The 19191-nt window shown below is 40.2% G+C and overlaps 1 protein-coding gene across 2 annotated transcripts in view; it reads right to left on the reverse strand.

Annotated features, from left to right (window-relative positions):
• Nucleotides 1-2019: 2019 nt before the first annotated feature.
• The window catches only part of LOC140471327 (5'-AMP-activated protein kinase subunit gamma-1), a 61167-nt gene continuing 43995 nt past the window's right edge, over nucleotides 2020-19191 (reverse strand). For both annotated transcript variants that reach the window (XM_072567332.1, XM_072567333.1), the window contains 8 exons: nucleotides 18960-19005; nucleotides 16159-16213; nucleotides 14237-14363; nucleotides 9649-9814; nucleotides 8979-9016; nucleotides 8745-8891; nucleotides 6897-6990; nucleotides 2020-5965 (listed from right to left, as the gene is read on the reverse strand). In XM_072567332.1, the coding sequence (XP_072423433.1) occupies nucleotides 5940-5965; nucleotides 6897-6990; nucleotides 8745-8891; nucleotides 8979-9016; nucleotides 9649-9814; nucleotides 14237-14363; nucleotides 16159-16213; nucleotides 18960-19005 (699 nt within the window). In that variant the 3' untranslated portion in view covers nucleotides 2020-5939. The remainder of the gene's footprint in view (nucleotides 5966-6896; nucleotides 6991-8744; nucleotides 8892-8978; nucleotides 9017-9648; nucleotides 9815-14236; nucleotides 14364-16158; nucleotides 16214-18959; nucleotides 19006-19191) is intronic.

Genomic DNA, 19191 nt, shown 5'->3' on the forward strand with positions numbered 1-19191 from the left:
TGGGTGGGGGGTTTATTTGATTGAAGTTTAAAAAGTCCTGAATGATCTTGACAAGCTGGATTTGGAAAGGATTTTCCCTCTCGGGAAAATTAGGAGCCACCCTATTGGGACAGAGATCAGGGAATTTGAAAATTTCTGAGGGTTGAGACACTTTGGAACTCCGCTTTGGAAAATGCTGCAAGGGTCATTGAATATTTTTAAGATGGCGGTTGATTCTACTGCCTAACAAGAATTTAAGGTTTTGGGGATTGGTGGGACAGTGAAATCTGGAACACAAACAGTAGCCAATGTTACTCAATGGCAGACCAGACTTGAAGGGCCAAATAAGACCATAAGACATCGGAGCAGAAATCAGGCCATTCAGCCCACTGAGTCTGCTCTGCCATTCAATCATGGCTGATAAGTTTCTCAACCCCATTCTCCTGCCTTCTCCCTGTAACCCTGGATTCCCATGGCAATCAAGAAACTATCTAGCTCTGTCTTAAATATACCCTCAATGACCTGGCCTCTACAGCCTTCTGTGGCAATGAATTCCATATACTGTATTCACCACTCTGGCTGAAGAGGTTTCTCCTTATCTCTGTTCTAAAAGACATCTACTCTGTCCAGGCCATTCAGTATTCTGTATGTTTCAATTAGCTACCTCCTCATCCTTCTAAACTCCATACAGTATAAACCCAGAGTCCTCAAACCTTCCTCATTTGTTAAACTTCTCATTCCTGGGACCATTCACATGAGCCTCCTGTGAGCATGCTTCAGGGCCAGTACTTCATTCCTGAAACATGGGGCCCTAAAACTGCACACAATACTCCAAATGGCCTACTTCTGGCTCCTAGTTAATATATTATGTAAAAAGCACATTTAATATACCTCAAGATGCTTCACAGAAGGAGCTATTAAGTCAGATAATTAAAGTTTAGTCAAAGTAGGTTTTAAGAAGGGTCTTAAAGGAAGAAAGTGAGGTAGAAGCAGAGAGGCGTAGGGACAGTATCTCAGAGCTTGAGGCCTAGGCAATCAAAGGAATGATCCCAATCAGGGATGTTCAAGAGGCCAGAATGGGAGGATTGCAGAGATCTTGGAGAACTGAAGGGCTGGAAGACAGTAGCGATGGGAAGGGCAAAGCTGTGGAAGGATTTGAAGAACCGCTTACCTTGGAGCCAATGTCAGCCAACAAGCACTGCGGCAGTGGGTAAATAAGATTTGCTGTGAGATTAGGATAGGGGCTGCAGAGCATTAAATTATGTCAAGCTTACAGAAGCTAGAATGTGGAAGGGTCAGCCCAGAGTGCATTGGAATTTAAACAAGACAAGACATCTGGTATGAAAACTGTGTCGACAGTACTTCACTGAGAGCACAAAAATACTCCGGCTGTACCATGACCTATGTTTATTTGCTGTTTCATGGTATTAGATTGCATTCCATTTTTAATAAAAAGATATTGATGATGCTGGGAATAAAAAAAAAGCGCTGGAAAAAACTGAGATCTGGCAGCATCTGTGGAGGGAGAGGGGGAAGCGAAGTTAACATTGAGTCCAGTATAACACTCCTTCGGAGTGCAAGAGTCATATTGGATTCAAACATTAACCCAGTTTCTCTCTCCATAGATACTGCCAGATCTGAGGAGTTCCTACAGCACAGTGTGTTAGTTGGAGGTGGAATTGTCAAACCCAAGTGCAGAAACAAAAACAAGGAAGATACTTAGCACAACGTTCAGTGCAGTTTAACAGTTCAACCCAATGCAGCACTTGAAACAACATTACACATTCATAATACAACCCCCCCCCCTCCCAACTACCACCACACACACCACTCAAGAATCAGTCACATTTATGGCATTCAGAAATAAACAAAATAAAAGATGCTTCAATTTCCTCCAAACTTCAGATAGCAGTCTTAAGAGTGATATTGTTTTAATTAACTTGCATTGGTATCTCTATCATAACAAAGACATCAAGCAAAATGAACCACATCATGAACTGAAGGGAATGTGGGTAAGTTAAAATCCTGAAAATAAGTGACCCATGTTTTGAAGCATTTTATTTTAGTTTTGATGATACTACAATCAATACTTCTTTCAGTGAGATTTCAAATTTTTACAAGGAAATGCAAAAAGAGTGCAAAGACTATTCTACTAGAGAAGTGTGTGGACTATGATCGGGGTAAATACCATTTAGACTCCATGAAGAAATAACCACAGCACTTTTAAGTTCACATTGATTCCATTGCAATTATCTTTTTTAAAATGCAACTCAGTTGTATTACATTAATGAACAAACCACATTCAGCAAAATATGAAACCATTTAACAAAACACAGAATGGTTTAAAAACAGAATTCAGATAATCTACAAAGCAATGCATGAGTGGCACAGGATTGGCAAGTTTATTTCAGGAAACAGATGTTGCAAGGATGGGAGGGAGTTTCCTTTGCATATTAAGAAAAAGATTTTCCTCCCCCTTCCAATACTCAAAACATGTTAAATGGACTCTTCTGCTCAACTTTGGTACTCTCTTGCTGTCCCTTCCGACTCCACACTGAATGGAACTTGAAAACATTTACAATTATTCATCAATAGCATCACTGTTGGTTTAGACCCAAAGACTGATGAGCTTGTTCATCTTGCCCAACAGGTCAGCTGGAGGCCCGTGCAAGAATCGCTGTGGCAACAGGAAGCAGCAGCAACACAAGGCCAGAAGAGAGGGAGGAAATGAAGAGGAACAAATTACAAAAAGAGGACAGAAATTCTTTTAACCTAGAAATGTCGATTTTTGCCACTAATTTCCCATTTTATTTCTGATCTGCAATTACCATCAGGAGTTCAAACGTTTTGGTATCTAAGGAATAAGATGTCCTACAACAGGAACAGATCAGCATGGAAACTTAGCAAATCCTCAATGGCTGGCATGGGCCTCTATCTAGGTTATGTTATAACTAATACGTCAAAAGTACTTAAGTATTCGTAAAGCACTTTGAGATCTCCTGTGGTCAGAAAAGGCCTTCCTTCTTTAGTGACATCATCACAATGACATAACAGTTAAATACGGCATGAAATGCTGCCAGCTTAAGTCGTGTCCCAATGATTACATGTAATCAGTCATTTGTAAACCCAACACTGATTATTTTCATGATTGTTTGCAGAACTGCTGCTGGTGATTGTCCACCCCAGTGGGTTTCAGCAATCGTGAACAACTTCCTTTGGAGAAGCCTTGCTGTGTAGACTTTCCAGAATTAAGCAGTCAAAACTGGAATATCTGCATGGGGTGTCGTTGAAAAAGACTATATTCTTTCCAAAGATACATTTCTCTTGTGCCACAAATGGGCCATATTATAAACTTTAAAATTTATGAATCAAACAGTCAAGCTTTGTTAAAATCCAGCAGGATGCTATACACTTTGGATAGGAAAGGGGAAAAATTCACCCTGAATTTTTCTTTTAAAATTTGTACATGGGATGTGGCTGTCACTAGCTACAGCATTTACTGCCAGTCCCAGATTATTCTGGAGAAAGTGGTAGTGAGCTGTCTTCTTGAACCTTCACAGTGCTTGGGGGTGAAGAGACATCCAGAGCGCTGTCCAGGCAGGGACAAGAATGGCTTTGGCTGTGAAAAGCCCACCACACTAGCTCGCACATGAAGAACAGTCACTTGGGTAAAGGCAGCGAGCACCACACTCTAGAAAGAGGCGACATCTTCAGGAGTTGGGAGTAGAAAGCAGGGAAATAATTGGGAAGAAATAATAATCATGTGGTTGCCTTGACAAGATCTGAGAGGCTTGGGGCTTTTTGAAGTCTAAAGGTTACACCAAAAGCTGGTTTTACAAAATTTGTTCTACTTCACTTTTGATACTTACAGTATAATCGCCTCAACAAAGTAGATTCAAAATTCATGCTGTACGTTTACAGTAATTTATTGCTGTGTAAGGACAATATAACCGTGTCAGGAAAATGACTGGAATCAACATTACTCAACCTACATTTGTACCTTCAGCATAGAAAATACCCATAATTTTTTCCTATTAATTACAATCAACTTATAATTGTGAAGTTAACTTTGTACAATTAACCTCATGACAAGATTGTGTCTCATTCCAGCAGAGTGCTTGGTGGAGTGAATCCATATTGCTTAATGTTTTTTTTGGGGGGGTGGGGGCGGGGGCGGTGTAGTGGTGGTGCATGGTGGTGTTTGACGGTAATAGAAAACGACACATCATGCATCAAGTATGTACAGCTGTAAGAATTAGGTTCCCTTGCACCTTCAGCACAGACTAATCTGGTATTTAGCTGATTCACAACTGCAGCTATGATGATATCAGATTTCAGTCTAATCAATTTGGGCTTCTGCCTTTGTCTTACATCAGAATTCCTGACTCTCTCCGCTTAGGCATTGTCTTACCAAAATACATGACTAAAAGAAACTCAAGTACCCAACTACATTGGAACATCTGCATTGCCATTTCGGAATGTCCAAAATTCCAGCCACAACCACCAACTTGCAAACTACCACCTAATCAAAAGAGAAAAAAATCAGCACAGAATACTACCATACACACTGCACACAACTGGATCAAAGCTACATCTCATAAGTGGTGTAGTGTGAGGCTTACACATGTGTGCACTCTGGGTCCAACTATAATTCAAGGTAATAAAAGAAACCATTTTCCCAACTGATGTTCCAATGATCAGCAACACTTCCAACCCGGTGCAACAATATTCCAGGAGTCTGACATCAAAAATCAATAAATCAATCTTCATTCAGATTTGGTTTTGTTTGTAGAAATGAAAAATAAACCAGTTTCTGACACTCAAATCCACAAGCAATAAAATGATATGGAAAAAATCTGTGACAAAAATGACTCCAGCCCAGAATTAAAGCATGTATAATCACCATTTTCCAAGGAATGAAGAAATACAATTTATTTGTTTAAGTATCATGACAACCAATTTGATATTTGCTTTTGTCTTCAGACTTTTGAGGTGTTAGGCTGAACATTCTTCCCAGTGGTTGTAGCTTTGAAAAGCCAAACTCCATTTGGTCTATTAGGTCCACTTCAGAACAGGACCATCTGAAATTAAAAACTGCCTTAAATAGCAAGGGATTTTAAGACGTGATATCACTGCAGAAACTTTCAATGGAATTCCACTGTTTGAAGGAATACTTGAAATTGAAATGCAGTCTCTTAACTGGATTTGAAGGGAGGGGCTCCAGGAAGGAGAGGCACAGATCCTTAAAATTGTTTTAGCCAGAAGTGCAAAAATAATCTAACCGTGCAAATCAAACCGTTAAGATAACCACTTGCAATCTTTTGGTGTGAATGCAAAGGATAAAAGAATACATCAAAAACAGGTTTTTTTTAAAATTAGGTACTGAACTTGTCCAACACCTCAGTCAAAAAGACAATTACACAGTATTTCTGTAACCTGTTTTTCGGTAATTATGTCTGTATTGCTCAGAATTTTAAACACATTTGAGTAAAAGCAGTGAATAACAGGAGTAGTGTCACTGTATCAAGCTGTTCTGGTTACATAAATTGGATAATATCGAGCATAGAACAGATAATCAAACTTAAATCAAAGTACAAAAAAAAATCATGCTCAGAAAATGAAATAATCAGTCCTATTAATAGACTTCTCATAGCTATCCACCTGAGGTAGGATGGGATAATAAGAACGAAAGATTCAGTTCCTTTGACCTGACCTGCAGTATCATTTTAGTGGGCACAGAAGTCAATGGCTTTATGCAGAAAGGTGCAGAAACATTTCAAATTTCAATCAAAATGGCAATACTGAGCAGTAGCCAGGGTCCTTCTCTGTTTTATGAAACAGCACTGCGCTGGTGAAAAACCATTGTGCCACCATGGGTGCATATCCTTGGACAAAAGATTTCCAGGCCGGTGAGGTCTCAATGTGGGGTCGATCTTACAGGCAGATTTTATGTACATCTTTCACTGTCCAAGCTTGGAAGAATTACCTGAGGAGAAAATTAGGAAAACACTTCATGTTTTGTCATTTTGGAGTATCTTATTGGTTAAACACTCAGCATATTAAGAGCCACTAAGTCTTAATTAAAACTTTACCAAAGTGAGGCAGTGAAACGAAGTACCAATGTTATGTAGGGCAGGTACATTGGTTCACATTCCAAGAAAGAACACGAGGAAGTGTTTCAATAGCCAGCTAATCACAGCAATGGAATAAAATCTCAGTGGATGAAGATGAGACAGACCTTTCTTTTGTACAAGTCCGTTAATGTAACTTAAGACAGCAATAACTATTTAGACATCAACGTTATACCATGGCAGCAAAGACTTCAATATCAATATGCTCCTCGATAAAATTCAATAAAACAATAATTTATCACACCAGAATGTGACCCATCTGGAGATTTCTTTGTGAACCCTTCCTTTCTTCTAACACCATGAATTACCACTGCCACCACAGTTATGTTGCGCTCGCTCTCTCTCACGCACACACAAAACAAGATCAGGGCTTAACAATTATCTCATTAAATTCAAAATAATATGAACCAAAATGAATGTGCCTTTTGACGACTCTTACAAAAGTGAAACCCTGATCCACCTCTTGATTTATCTTGTGCCACGCAGTGAGAAAGACATTCAGTTTATCTTAAACCCAATGCAAACGATGTTTCTTCTGAAAGAAATTACCCAAGGCAATTAATACCTGGGTGAGCAGGGTTTGCCATACTCCTCAATAAGAGGAATGAGGGGAGCATTTGGAGTGGTTTCAGTATGGGTTAGTCGGTCTCTAACAGGGTGGAATACACACTCTATATGATCGAGCAGAGGTTGATATTACATGATATGTTCAAAGGAATAGAGATCGAGAGCCACAATTGCATCTTTACTTGCTTTTAACAACTGGATTGTAGAGTATATACTTGCCTCCTCCAGTCAGCACCAGTGCCTGTAGAATATCAGAGAGTGAGACAATCCCCTTTACCACATCATGATCATCAACTACCACTAACCGATGAACCTACAAATAGGAAAGGACCTGATCAGTAACAAGTAGCTATTACGAAGAATCTATGAAATGGTTAATTTCATGACAAATTAATGCTTTTTAGCATTAGTTTACTAGTTCTTTTCATTCAACTAAAAACAAAAGCTGGTTTCACACATCTTGGCAGTTTAATTTCTATTCCCTCCCTCCATCAAGATAGTGACGCATTGCAGTGCTCTGAAGGAGGCATATTCATGCCTCCACAGTGCAGAAGATACTGGGCAGATATTAGATTTTCAAGGAGAAAAACAACAGATTGGAACTGGGAGGAACAAACATGGCTAAGCTTGAGAGCTGCCAAGTTGCTTTGTTATTTTTTTCAGTTCATCTGTATTGTAAAGGATGCGTTTCCTGGCTAGTTGTAATATCCCATGGATACTTCCGTATAAGGCAGTATCACAAATTTTCAAAGATAAAGAAATTGCTGTCATGCTGGGGCCTTGAAATGAGATTTTACCACTTGCTGCTCAATGAATTGAAAGATACCCATGCACAAGTTTTAACTACAGTTATTAATGAGGTATTCCTTCTGCTATGCTGCTGGAATGTCTGTTCTGTTAAAGTCTCCAACAAAATCAACAATGTTCTCTATTGGTATGTCAAACCCTAAGAAATTCAAAAATTTAACCTGAAATTTCATGGAAAGGAAAATGAAATAAATAGAAATCAAAAAAATCTCACTTCAATCACAACAGAATTTGGAAAAGAGACTGTAATGTCTATTCCAAATACTAAGGTGGAGGGAGTATTCGATTTTTAATCAGCAGCGTTTTAAACAGTAATGTATTTTCTACCTCTGGTGCTGTCTTGTGTAGGGATCCCTTTTGTCACAAAAGTTATTAATGGAATCCAGAGGATGGGTTGCTCCTGTGCTCAGGTGTATGGGAGGGTAAAATGAGATTGAGACACCAGCTAAACAGTTTCAGTTTCTCACTGACCCAAATTAAAATTGGGGAAGTTTGATTTCCTATGAATCCACTAAAAATTGCTGAATACACAAGGAAATGCAATCACGGAAGCCAACTACTTTGTGCACTAGGCACTTCCTTTCAGAGAAGGGAAAAAAAACCAACTGCAAAACACAACAGCTTGCATTTACATAGCACCTTTAAGAGGAGAAAACATCTCAATGTACTTCACAGGAATGTCAAAATTTGATAAGAAGCCACCCAAGGAGATACAAGGGCCAAAAGACTAAAAGCCTGGTGAAGTGTGTGACATTTTAAGGTGTGTGTTAAAGGCAGGTAACACGACAAAAATACACAGTAAAACCAAACAACTGCAAAAAACATGCAGGCAACAGAGCTGTTCAGGAAGTGGTGTGCACTATTTAAAATTCTCTGCACCACTTAAGGGGATATTGCAATGGTTCAGTGCTTGGCAGTGAATCAAACCTGGCTAAGTTGCCAGTTTGCACTGTGGGAGGTGGGAGTGACCAACTTTGCTCTCAGTGCTTCCAGATTTTGGGGGGGGGGGGGGGGGGTGCGCGGTGGTGGATGGTGGAGTGAGAAATAAGCCAGGGTTTCCACTCCAATCCACTGTCGAGAGTCACACAGGAAGAGTAATGAAGTGTCCAGCAGTTGCAGGACTATATTAGCATTTTCTGGGGAGGAGGCAAGTGGGTGAATGAAAAAGACAATTTAGAACAGTTCTGACATGCCACCGATCCATAATTTTAAGCAATAACTGGTCTATTAGTTGTCCTTTTAAACCTCCTTTTCCTGTACCTCTGCCTCCACAAGCCGATTGATAATCGTTTCAAGGGTTTCATGCTTGTAACACTTCAATACTCCTTCAAAGTACTGAGAGCGGTGCAGTAGTGCTTTTGTTACAGTAATATCCAGGTTGTTGTAGGTCTTCTCTGCAGCAAGATTCTAAAGTACAAACATTTAATTAGAGAATGGTTTCAGAGCAATAAGAAAAATTATTTGAGTAGATATATGCTGCTACAAGATACTTACAATGACATCAAACTTAGAGTAGATATCTCCGACTCGCCCTACATAGGGAAAGACAGGAACACAGTTAACATAACACAGGAAGTACTTCTCAGGTCAGAACAACACTGGAAATAGAATATTTAGGAGCAATTAAATTGAATAGAGCAAATAATTTATCTGGTCTTCTCTACTCACTGGCACAATAGCAAGCAAGTGAATTTCTCTGAATTCGGACTGTCTTCACTATTTAATTCAAGCGGTGTAATGTAGATTTTCCATAATGACCAAGTAAAGCTACTGTTCATGTGACTTATTCATTTAGGCTAGATTTGTTTAAACCAGAAGAGAAAGATAAACTTGACTGAATTGCAGTCAAATGGATTGGAACTATCCAGTCTATTTTCAGCTTTTGGCTAATAATCCATACTGCTGCAGATTTTACTATCCTGACCAGCCAACCTCAACAGAGTGATGTTTAACCTGTGTAAATCAAGTATTTATAAAGAAAAGTTAAAATTGCATTGAAACCAAATTTCACTACATTAGTAAAAACTGCTTGGTTATTATTGAGAAATTGTGGTATTGATCAACAGTTACAGCTAACCTTTGATGTGATCTGCTTTACTTGTGTGAACTAGCGGCACAACCAAATGTGCTGAGATGGCCAATAAACATAAGAGTTTAATTTTACCAGATTCATCCACAACAGGCAACGCAGATACTCTTTTTTCCACAAAGATTCCCAAAGCCACATAAATGGGAGTATTTTTGTTCACCACTGCAATGTTCTTGTATGTTCCAATGTTCAACTCTTCCAGCGTTTCAGACATAAAATCTGGTTTGGGCATCTCTGAGATCTACGATAATAGGTTAAGAAACACAGCAAACATTTATACAACATCAAAGAATCAAATCAAATGGATTTAGGTCAACTGATGAAAAGGATAAAATTGCAAATGATTTTGAATTAGGTTTTTAAAATGTACTTTTCTAAAGTAACACAATAAAACTTATGTGTCTTTCTAATCCTCAATCTGGAATAAGTCTCTTTCTTCCTCCCCTCTGCCCACCAAACAGCAAAGAACTTCTTAAATCTACCACTGTGGCTCAGTAGCAGGCTTTTTAGTCACAAGATTCTGGTTTTCAGCCCCAACCCAGGGCTTGAACACCAAAATCAAGTCCAGTACAGTATGTGTTGACATCACCTTAAGTTGCTCAGTGCACATTACCCTGCCAGTACTGCAGTGACAATATTTTGTCCAGTTCATTGATAGCTGCTGTGCTGACTTGGTTGTCACCATTAACTGATTCACAAAGGGTGCATGCAAACAATCTTGCTGGGCTGTAAGGACATAGCCTGGTATTTATTTAGCCATGATTTTTATTGCCTCATCATACTCCGCCCTTCACTTGAAACCTATCAGATTATCTCTCTTCTAGCCTGATGAGTGTTATTTGGTCCCAATGTATGCTCGGAATAAATCTAATCTTTATCCTGTTTATATCACATTTCAGCAATATGACTACTAGCTTTTGGCAACAATCATGGTCTATGAAGAGTAGAGGTAAATATTTTCATTTACTTCTAGATATTTATCAAAAATTATTCTTGGATTAAATATTCCCTATGCTGCTCCTAAACCAGGTCTATATCCAGAGTGTGTTTCACCAATTTCTGCTTCAAATGTGTTAATATTTCTTTTGGTTATGATTTTCAAGATCATTTTAGAAAGATAACAAAGTTTACTGCTCTAAAATGATTACCATTGCTTTAAGGTTCTTAGATATTTTAACAAATAATGAATATGTCAAGTCACTTGGAATATATCTTTCGGTACCTAATTGACCACAAATTTCCAAAGGTTCTCAAATGCTCTGCTGTTTTTCTTTTCATCTGTGCCTGGATATTTTCTTGCATTCAGTTTAAAAGTGCACTTTACCTCAGGTATCAGTTTAAAAGTGCACTATACCTCAGGTATCTTAAAGGTTTAGCTCATTGTTTGCTTCTATCTTTAAAAGGTCTTCCTTGGTTTGGATCATTGCACAATTCATTTCTATATTCTGTCCATCTTTTTGCTGCTCCATTCCTTTCAAACAATATTTTCATCACCTTTGTTCTCCAATGACCCACAACTGTTATTCTTATAGCCTGTTAAAGATTTTAACTGTAGTGTAAAACTCTCATTTTAGGATTTCTTTCTGACTTTAATGTTTTGTCACACATCGCATTATATCATTTCAATTTAGTCTGCCAACATGTATTCTTGACAGTTTCAACATTGAGAAGAAACTCTGGTGTCTTTCTTTTCTTTCTCCTTCCAATCTTTGCTAGTATCTCAACTGTTATCCATTGCTTGTCTCTTATTTTTCTGTTGGTAACATTTCCTTTGCAGCATGTTGTATACTCATTCATACTTCCCATTTGCTTTCTATGTCTTGTTCTGGGAATTCTGTTTGTTCAATCCACAATCCTGAAATATTCGCTCTTCGTTTTAACTTGAAGGGCAAACACCTCTGACATTGTCAACCTTCAAGATGTTAAAATCTAGATGGTTGTACATCATTTTCATTTTTGGTGTTGTAAGTTTTGCTACAAGGAGACAGTGATCTGAATTAATATCTGTATCAAATACATACAAATGTTCTTTATACTGCTTCTAAAATGTTGTTTCACAGACACATAATCTGTTTCATTTCTAACATTCAGAGAATCAGATAAACATCCAGGATAAAAATTGGAGACAAGAACAAACTTGTGATATACTGATCACATAGCACTATTTGCAGAACCAGGAGAGGCCCTACAAAATATCATATGTCAGGTAAAATTTAGAAGCTTGGAATCTTTTTTATTTTTGTCTGTTTGGTGTTCATACTTAACGGGAGTTAGAAGGAATACATGGGAAGAAAGTAGATGAGAGATTGAGGCGAATGGTATCACACTGGAACAAGTAGATACCCTTTATCCTAACTGGACAAACCGAACAGAACTGGCACACGCGATACAGAAAGTTAGGACAAGAAGAGATATGATGTAAAACTCAAGCTTGAAACAAGGAAGAAAAAACTTAAGATGCTACATTCAATCCACTTTGCCATTGACCATAGAAACCTGACAATAAAATTAGATCTATGGAAGACAGTAGAAATCTATGAAATGTGGATGTTAAGACGTGCTAAAAATTCTATGTACAAACAATAAGTTAAAAGAGGAGGTATTTGAAATCACAAGAGGAAAATAACTCTTAAAAAATGACATCCTGAAAACAAAATGTTAGTATTTTGGTTGTTGATCAGAGCTGAAAAGCTACAGAGATCTCTTCCAAAGGGGAAAGTGAAGGGGAACAGAAAGACGGGCTGACTTAAACACAGTAGGACGAAGATGTCACAGAGCAGTTGCAGACGAGCTACAATTGATAAGTGAGGATGGTGCAAGACAGACAAGTGCGAAATCACAGCAGGAGTGGACACGTGCGGCAACTGATAGAGTCTGAATAATGGAAGAAAATAAGTTAATAGATGGATTGATGTCCTCTTCCCATCACTCAAGCCCACCTCCTGGCTGATATACCCATGGAAAAGTCAGTGGTCTAGACCATTTTTGCTGAAGATAAAATGGAGCGGGGTGGGGGGGGGGGGGGGGGGCAAGGTAGACATGGATATAGATTGTGGCTAGTGGAGCATCACTCATTGGTGGTACTCACGTTTTCCCACCTGTCTCAGCAGCAAGTTAAGATCAGCAATATCAGAATTTTATTCCATACCAAAGTCATACAGGATGAAAACAGGTCCTTGGGTTAGAGTCCACGCCGATCACGTTCCCAAACTAAACCAATCCCACTTGCCTGCATTTGGCTCATAACCTTCCAATACTTTCCTATTCATGTACTTATCCAAAATGTTTTACATGTTATAGGTCTGAGCAATGAAAGCAAGCATGTTAAACACCTTAACTATCCTATCTACCTGTGACACAAATTTCAACAAATTACATATCTGAACCCAAGCCAATCTCATTTAAACCAAATTGTGAAATATGGGTAATCTCTCACTATTTAAACTCAACTACACAAGCACCAACTTCCAGAAGCAGACTATATCCCATATGAACTGAATACCACAGCCTCATGTATAACATGAATGGAACTGTGGGGTACAGGACTTATAAATGTTGTCAGTGGGCATTTACATCAGTGATTACTAAGGCTGCTGAAATGTCCACTTAATATCAAATTGCAGCGTACAGGTTCAAATTCATTTACATGAGAGATAGCGATACAGAAGGTCCATGGCAAGTGAAGTGGTACAACCCTTCAGCTGTTGCAAAATCAAGGAGCTCTAAATTCACCAAGTATATCACAGAACATTGCACAAACGTTAACCATTTTTGTCACCTCACATGAGATAGGCAGTATAAAGCATGGGAATCGACATTTCAGGCATAAGCCATTCATCTGAAAGTGCTTATGCTCGAAATATCAATTCTCCTGCTCCTCGGAAGCTGCCTGACCTGCTGTGCTTTTCCATCACCACACTCTCAACTCTAATCTCCAGCACCTGCAGTCCTCATTTTCTCCAGTATAAAGCATAGAACTGAAGATCAGAGGAACATCTGTCCTGTGACCCTAAAGATATATTTCCCAATGAGTTAAAACAGATTTCTAACAGCAACAAAGGCAGTAGTTAGATGAGAAGAATGCAATTATTTGACCCCAACCTCCAGAGAAGCTATTCAGAATATCTGATGTGAACTTGCACAGTTGCAAAAATTGCATGCTACTTTACTTCCCCAGCAACAAGACAAAATACTTTATCCCAACCACAGCTAACTGACCTTACTACTGGGCTGTTTTATCTAAAGCTAGAGGGAAATAATACAGCACAAATGTTTCTGAATACAACTTGGGAGCCTGGCTTTCATTACAGTATGAGTTCTCTTGATAGCTCATCGCTTCAAGGTTAGAAGAGATTTTGCTCAGTGATGTAAACTTACCTTAAATAACGAGAGAACACAAATGCAATGACACAATTTCAACTGTGTTGTTTAATTCCTTAGGTGACAAAATCAGATCTCTGACGCAACATGGCCATATCAGAATAACCTCAGTGAAAAATGGTTCAAATTTCAAAGTTACTTCGGCTCTAAGTTAAAAACTGCCACCAAAAAAAGATGACACCCAAAACTTTTAACGTGTGACTTCTGACATTTTACAAGTCAGCATGTGCGCGCTTGTGGAGGTGACTGAATTCACCTCACGTTACTAGTCTGAGATACTTACAAAGAGTTTGAGAAACTTTAGGATGCGCTTGTGTGTGAGAATGTAGAGTGTGTTCCCTGTCAACGGATCGACAACTGGAAGACGGTGAATTTTGTTCTTGATTAGTGATGAAACTGCATCGTACAAGCTGCAATAATGGAAAAGATTGAGAAGTTGACATGTTAGCATCACATGACACAAGGATTCATTTAAGTTCAGAATGGTCATTGCAATTTTTAAAAAATGCACAAATGAAAATCAAACAAAAGGATTTCTCAACAAGGATAAATAACATTGTAATCAAATAGAATTAGGATAGGAGTCCCAGGCCTATGACACAGTGACAGTTAAAGATCAGCGATATAGTTCCATGTCAGAGTGAAGAGAGACTTGGAGGGAACTTGCAGGTGGTTTCACTCCCATGCATCTACTGCACTTGTCCTTGAAGGTGGTAGTGGTCGCAGGTTTGGACGATGCTGTCTGAGGAGCATTAGCAATTTGCTGCAGTGAGTCATTTGGTGATATGCACTGCTGCCACTGTGCGTCAACAATGGAGAGGCTGAATATTTAAGATGGCAAATGGTGTGCCACACATCCATACTATCAGACATTTTCTTCAATATATAGAAATGAAAATACAACCTAAAGCCAAAATACCTTACACAGATCCAGTCCAATTAAATTTTGATAGATAAACTCAAATACAAATCTTAAAAGAGCTTTCATGTTTCAAGTTACCTTACACTCTGCTTTGAATTGTTTTTTCTTCCACATATTCCTAAAACACAACCGAGACACCAAGATCCCTCCCATCCTGCATTCTTTGTCTCCCTCCCCACTCCATTCAATCCCCGGCCTCCCTGCTTGCTTTAACCCCTTTCATCCCCTCCATTTCCCATCCCACCATATCCTTAACATTCCCTTGCGACCCAATCCCTCTCCCTCTTCATACTCCCCCAATCTCTCTCCATCTTCACACTCCCCTACCCCACACCCACCCATCCCCATCCCCTGTTCTGGCTGCTCTCCCAACCTTTCCTCACCCCTTTCCCCACTCCAGCCTCCCTCCCCAACTCCCTCTCTACCCCATTCCACTCTGCCCCAGCTCCCCTCAACCCCAGACCCTCCATCCTTACCCCTCCCCCCTCCCTAACCCTCCCCCCCCTCCCCACCCCATCACCCCATCCTACCCCATCCCACCCCGCCCCCGCCCAACCTCCCTAACCCACCCCCGGCCTCCTTCCTGACCCCACCCCACCCCATCCCCTGCCTCTCTCCCGACTCCATCCCCACTCCCTCCCATCTCAGGCCTGCCTCCCCAATCCCTTCCATCCCACATCCCCAGCCAGACTGTGTCGTCAGCTGGCTCTGTCCCAACCCCATCACCGCCCAACACTTCCCCGTGGCTCTGCCCTCCGGCTTCTGCCCTCTCGCCACACCATTCTCCTCCCTCCTGCGCCCTGGTTTCCCTTGCCGACTCGGCTTCCCTCCCTGCTCCATTCCCTTCCTGCGTCAAGGCCCTAGTCTCCCTCTTCGCAGCCTCCATATTCTCCCACATCCTTTTCTGCCTGCGTCTATTTCTAGTACCCTGATGTCCTTCTCTCCCCCCACTAGGCCCACCCATCATACGCCTGCCTCTTTCGTCAGCTCTCATGGTTGTTTGGAACCTGAAAATTTCATGCAAAACTTCAATCCCCAAACCCCAAAAGTATTTGTCTTATCCAACAAAATGTTCTGCTGGCAACTGGATGAACAAAACTGCCAACTGAACTCTTACAAGAGGTCATAAAGGACCTCTTACATAAGAGTCCTTTCACAATTCAGAACCTTTTGACCAAATAACTGCAGGTTCTACAGAAAGATGACCAAATAATCAGGTGGAATGCATGTTGTCAAGCCAGATTAAAGCACACTGCCACACAAGATTAGCACATTTTAGTTACCTGGCATTTGGGGAGATGCTCACCAAGGGTTTAAATGAATCCTGCAAGTAAACCTCTGATGAGACAAAGAGGAAAAAAGTAAAAGTCAATGAGTGGCAATACTAAATAGATGTCATAAGAAACCACAATAAACAAAAAGGATCTTTTATAATCAGATAGCTAGATCATTTAGAGCATTACAGGACAATGGCAAGACTACACCTGGAACACTGTGTACAGTTCTGGCCTCCTTAAGGAAACAGTGCAGAGAAAGTTCATTTAGCTGATTTCTGGATGAAGGGTTTATCTTATGAGGAAACTTTGAGCAGATTGGGCCTATACTCAGTGGAGTTTAGAAGAATGAGAGGTGATATTATTGAAAAAGAAGACCCTGTGAGGGCTTCACAAGGTGGATGCTAAGAGGATGTCTTTTGAGGGGACATAGTTTAAAAGTAAGGGGAGAAATTTCTTCTCTCAGAGGACTCTTAGTCTGGAATTCTTCTCCAGAAAGCAGTGGAGACTGGCTCATTGAATGTATTCAAGGCTGAATGATTTCTGATTGGCAAGCATGTCAAGAGTTATGGGAAGAGGCAGCAGACAGGAAAGTAGAGTTGAGATCACAATCAGATCAACCATGATATTATTGAATAACAGAGCAGGTTCAAGGGCTGAATGGTTGCCTCTTGCTGCTGACTTGAATGTTGTTACTGCCACAATAATAAAATCCTTGCATATCCCCAGACAAAGAAACCAGAATTCAAGTACAACCTATAAGGCATTCTCTTCCATTATCACTACTTGAGCTCTAAATAAATCAAAAGCAAAACACTAAATGCTGGAAATTGGAATGATCAACAGCAAATGCTAGAAACGTGCAGAAGACAGGCTGCACCTGGAGCAAGGAACAGTGTCAATGCTGCTACTTGAAATGTCATTGGTCTGAATTGTCAACTCTTTCTCTTAAAATAAGCCAATTGTAAAGGAGTTTAACTTACATTTCTAAAATCAAAGAGCAAAAATGTTAAATCACAAATTACTTAGCACCAGAGCCTGACTGAGATCAGTTCACTCAGCACTGATTAGGGCTGCAATCTTAGACCTCACCAGTTTATAAAGTACCTTTAACCACTGAGTGAGCATTGACCCACCTCCCTCCCCATCACACAAGCTCCTTACATATTTCCAGGTTAATCTTGTTTAGTACAGAGTTCAATACAACCAGGAGCTGCCAGCAATCCAAACTAATATATTGTTTAAAAAGGCACTTATCATACTATATTCAAGGAAATAGTGATTCTGCTTGTGGTGCTGAGGGGTGGGAGGAGAAGAGCATTCCAGGCATGTTTACAATGCCTTTTTCTTTGCACAACTGAAACATGATTGAGGAAAAAAAGACTGGAAATGGCTATTTGAAAGCAAATTAATGGCAAAGCAGTGAAGAAGCATTCAAAGAGGGTGACAGTGATGGCAAGAAAGAAAACATGACACAAACACAATGGCCCGAATGGTCTGCTTTAGTTGTGTAACTTTTTAAGGACTCTGTCGTGGGGAAAATCACCAGCCTTGGATTCAGAGTCGGGGTTCAATGACAGAGTTTATTGTACAAGGAAATACTGGAGCTCCGGGGGGAGAGAAAGACACCAACAGCACAGTGGTCAGCTGTGAGTCTTCTCTCTACCCGGAGCACATGTCAAGAAACTTTTATCCCTCTTGTGATACAATAGGTCAGTGATGAGATTATTGTCTTTGTAACATGATTTGTTTATGGTAAACATTACAGAATCGTTAATAGTTTCAGTGCAGTCATCGTCAGTTTCAGCATAGACATTGTCAGTTTCAATGTCTGCGCGGAAGTCCATTGCTCTAGTAATGGACGCTAATCGCTCTTCCTGAGAAGGACGACTACTGCAGCCCTGGCTACTAGTACTCTGCATTGAGTCTGTATCAGACTGTTAGCATTTCTATCAAAGGTGTTGGCTCGACCCAGACACTTCGGCGGGCAGTGTACGTTACTCATGTGTATTCTCTCCCCCACCCGCCTTAAACTAATCAACTAAGTTGTGACTGCATTGTGTTTGCATTCTGCTGGCCCCAGGCATTGTCTGTGTTTGCTCTGCTGTCTCTCTCCATACTGTGGTCCAGTGGCCATCTTGTGTATCAAGTGGCCAACGTATGGCTCAGCGGCCATCTTGTGTGTCTGCGTGCCTAGTGTCACCCTGCCCCTTGCCATCTCCCACTTCAACTCCAATTGCAGATGATGGCTGATAAATGCAAGGGACACTTCAAGAACAGCACTGGCATTTGTTTTCAAAAAAGGAAAAGTCGATTCTGATTAACTTTTTACATACTGAAGTTTTCCAAGATGTGTGCGCACATTAACAACAGTGTAACCTGTTTAATTTTTCAGCACTTTGATTCTTTAAAGTGCACCCTTCTCTTTATTCCTTAAAAATATACCCTTCAATGTGCCTTGACAATGACAGGATCCGCAAACTATGAAGCAATGGAACTATCCAAGTAGAAGGCAACCACCAGCAGACAACAAAAGCTCCTTCAGCTGGCTTACCGCTTAACAAGCATAACCTACTTTCTGGTGAAGTCCAAGATCCCTTTGGCAAAATAAATTAATCAAACTGACTTCAAGGTCCAACAACAGATCTTCACAACTTCATACCAGTCTCTTCCTTTTCTGCAATGCACAGATAGTAGGACTCAACTTTCCACTCTGCTCTACGACATCCTTATTATAACCCATTGCCTTGCCCGTCACAACTTTAAAATTCTGCGGGTCAACACTCACTCTCTCTGTTATCTTACTTTACCTCGCCACGTTTCTATTTTGTGTTCCTCCAGTTCATAAATCTGAACCTGTGTGGGCAAGGGAAAAAAAAGAATTTGAAATTAGCCACAATCCCCAGAAGCAGATTGGTAAGCTGCTGCTATCCCACCAGCCACTTCTGTGCACTCTCCCCCACATCTTAATGCACCTGAAACAATGGGAACCTTCACACAAAGTACTTCTATAATTGAATAGCAGATTCATTGGAACTAACT

This window comes from Chiloscyllium punctatum, chromosome X, assembly GCF_047496795.1.
Source record: "Chiloscyllium punctatum isolate Juve2018m chromosome X, sChiPun1.3, whole genome shotgun sequence".
Classification (NCBI taxonomy): Eukaryota; Metazoa; Chordata; class Chondrichthyes; order Orectolobiformes; family Hemiscylliidae; genus Chiloscyllium; species Chiloscyllium punctatum.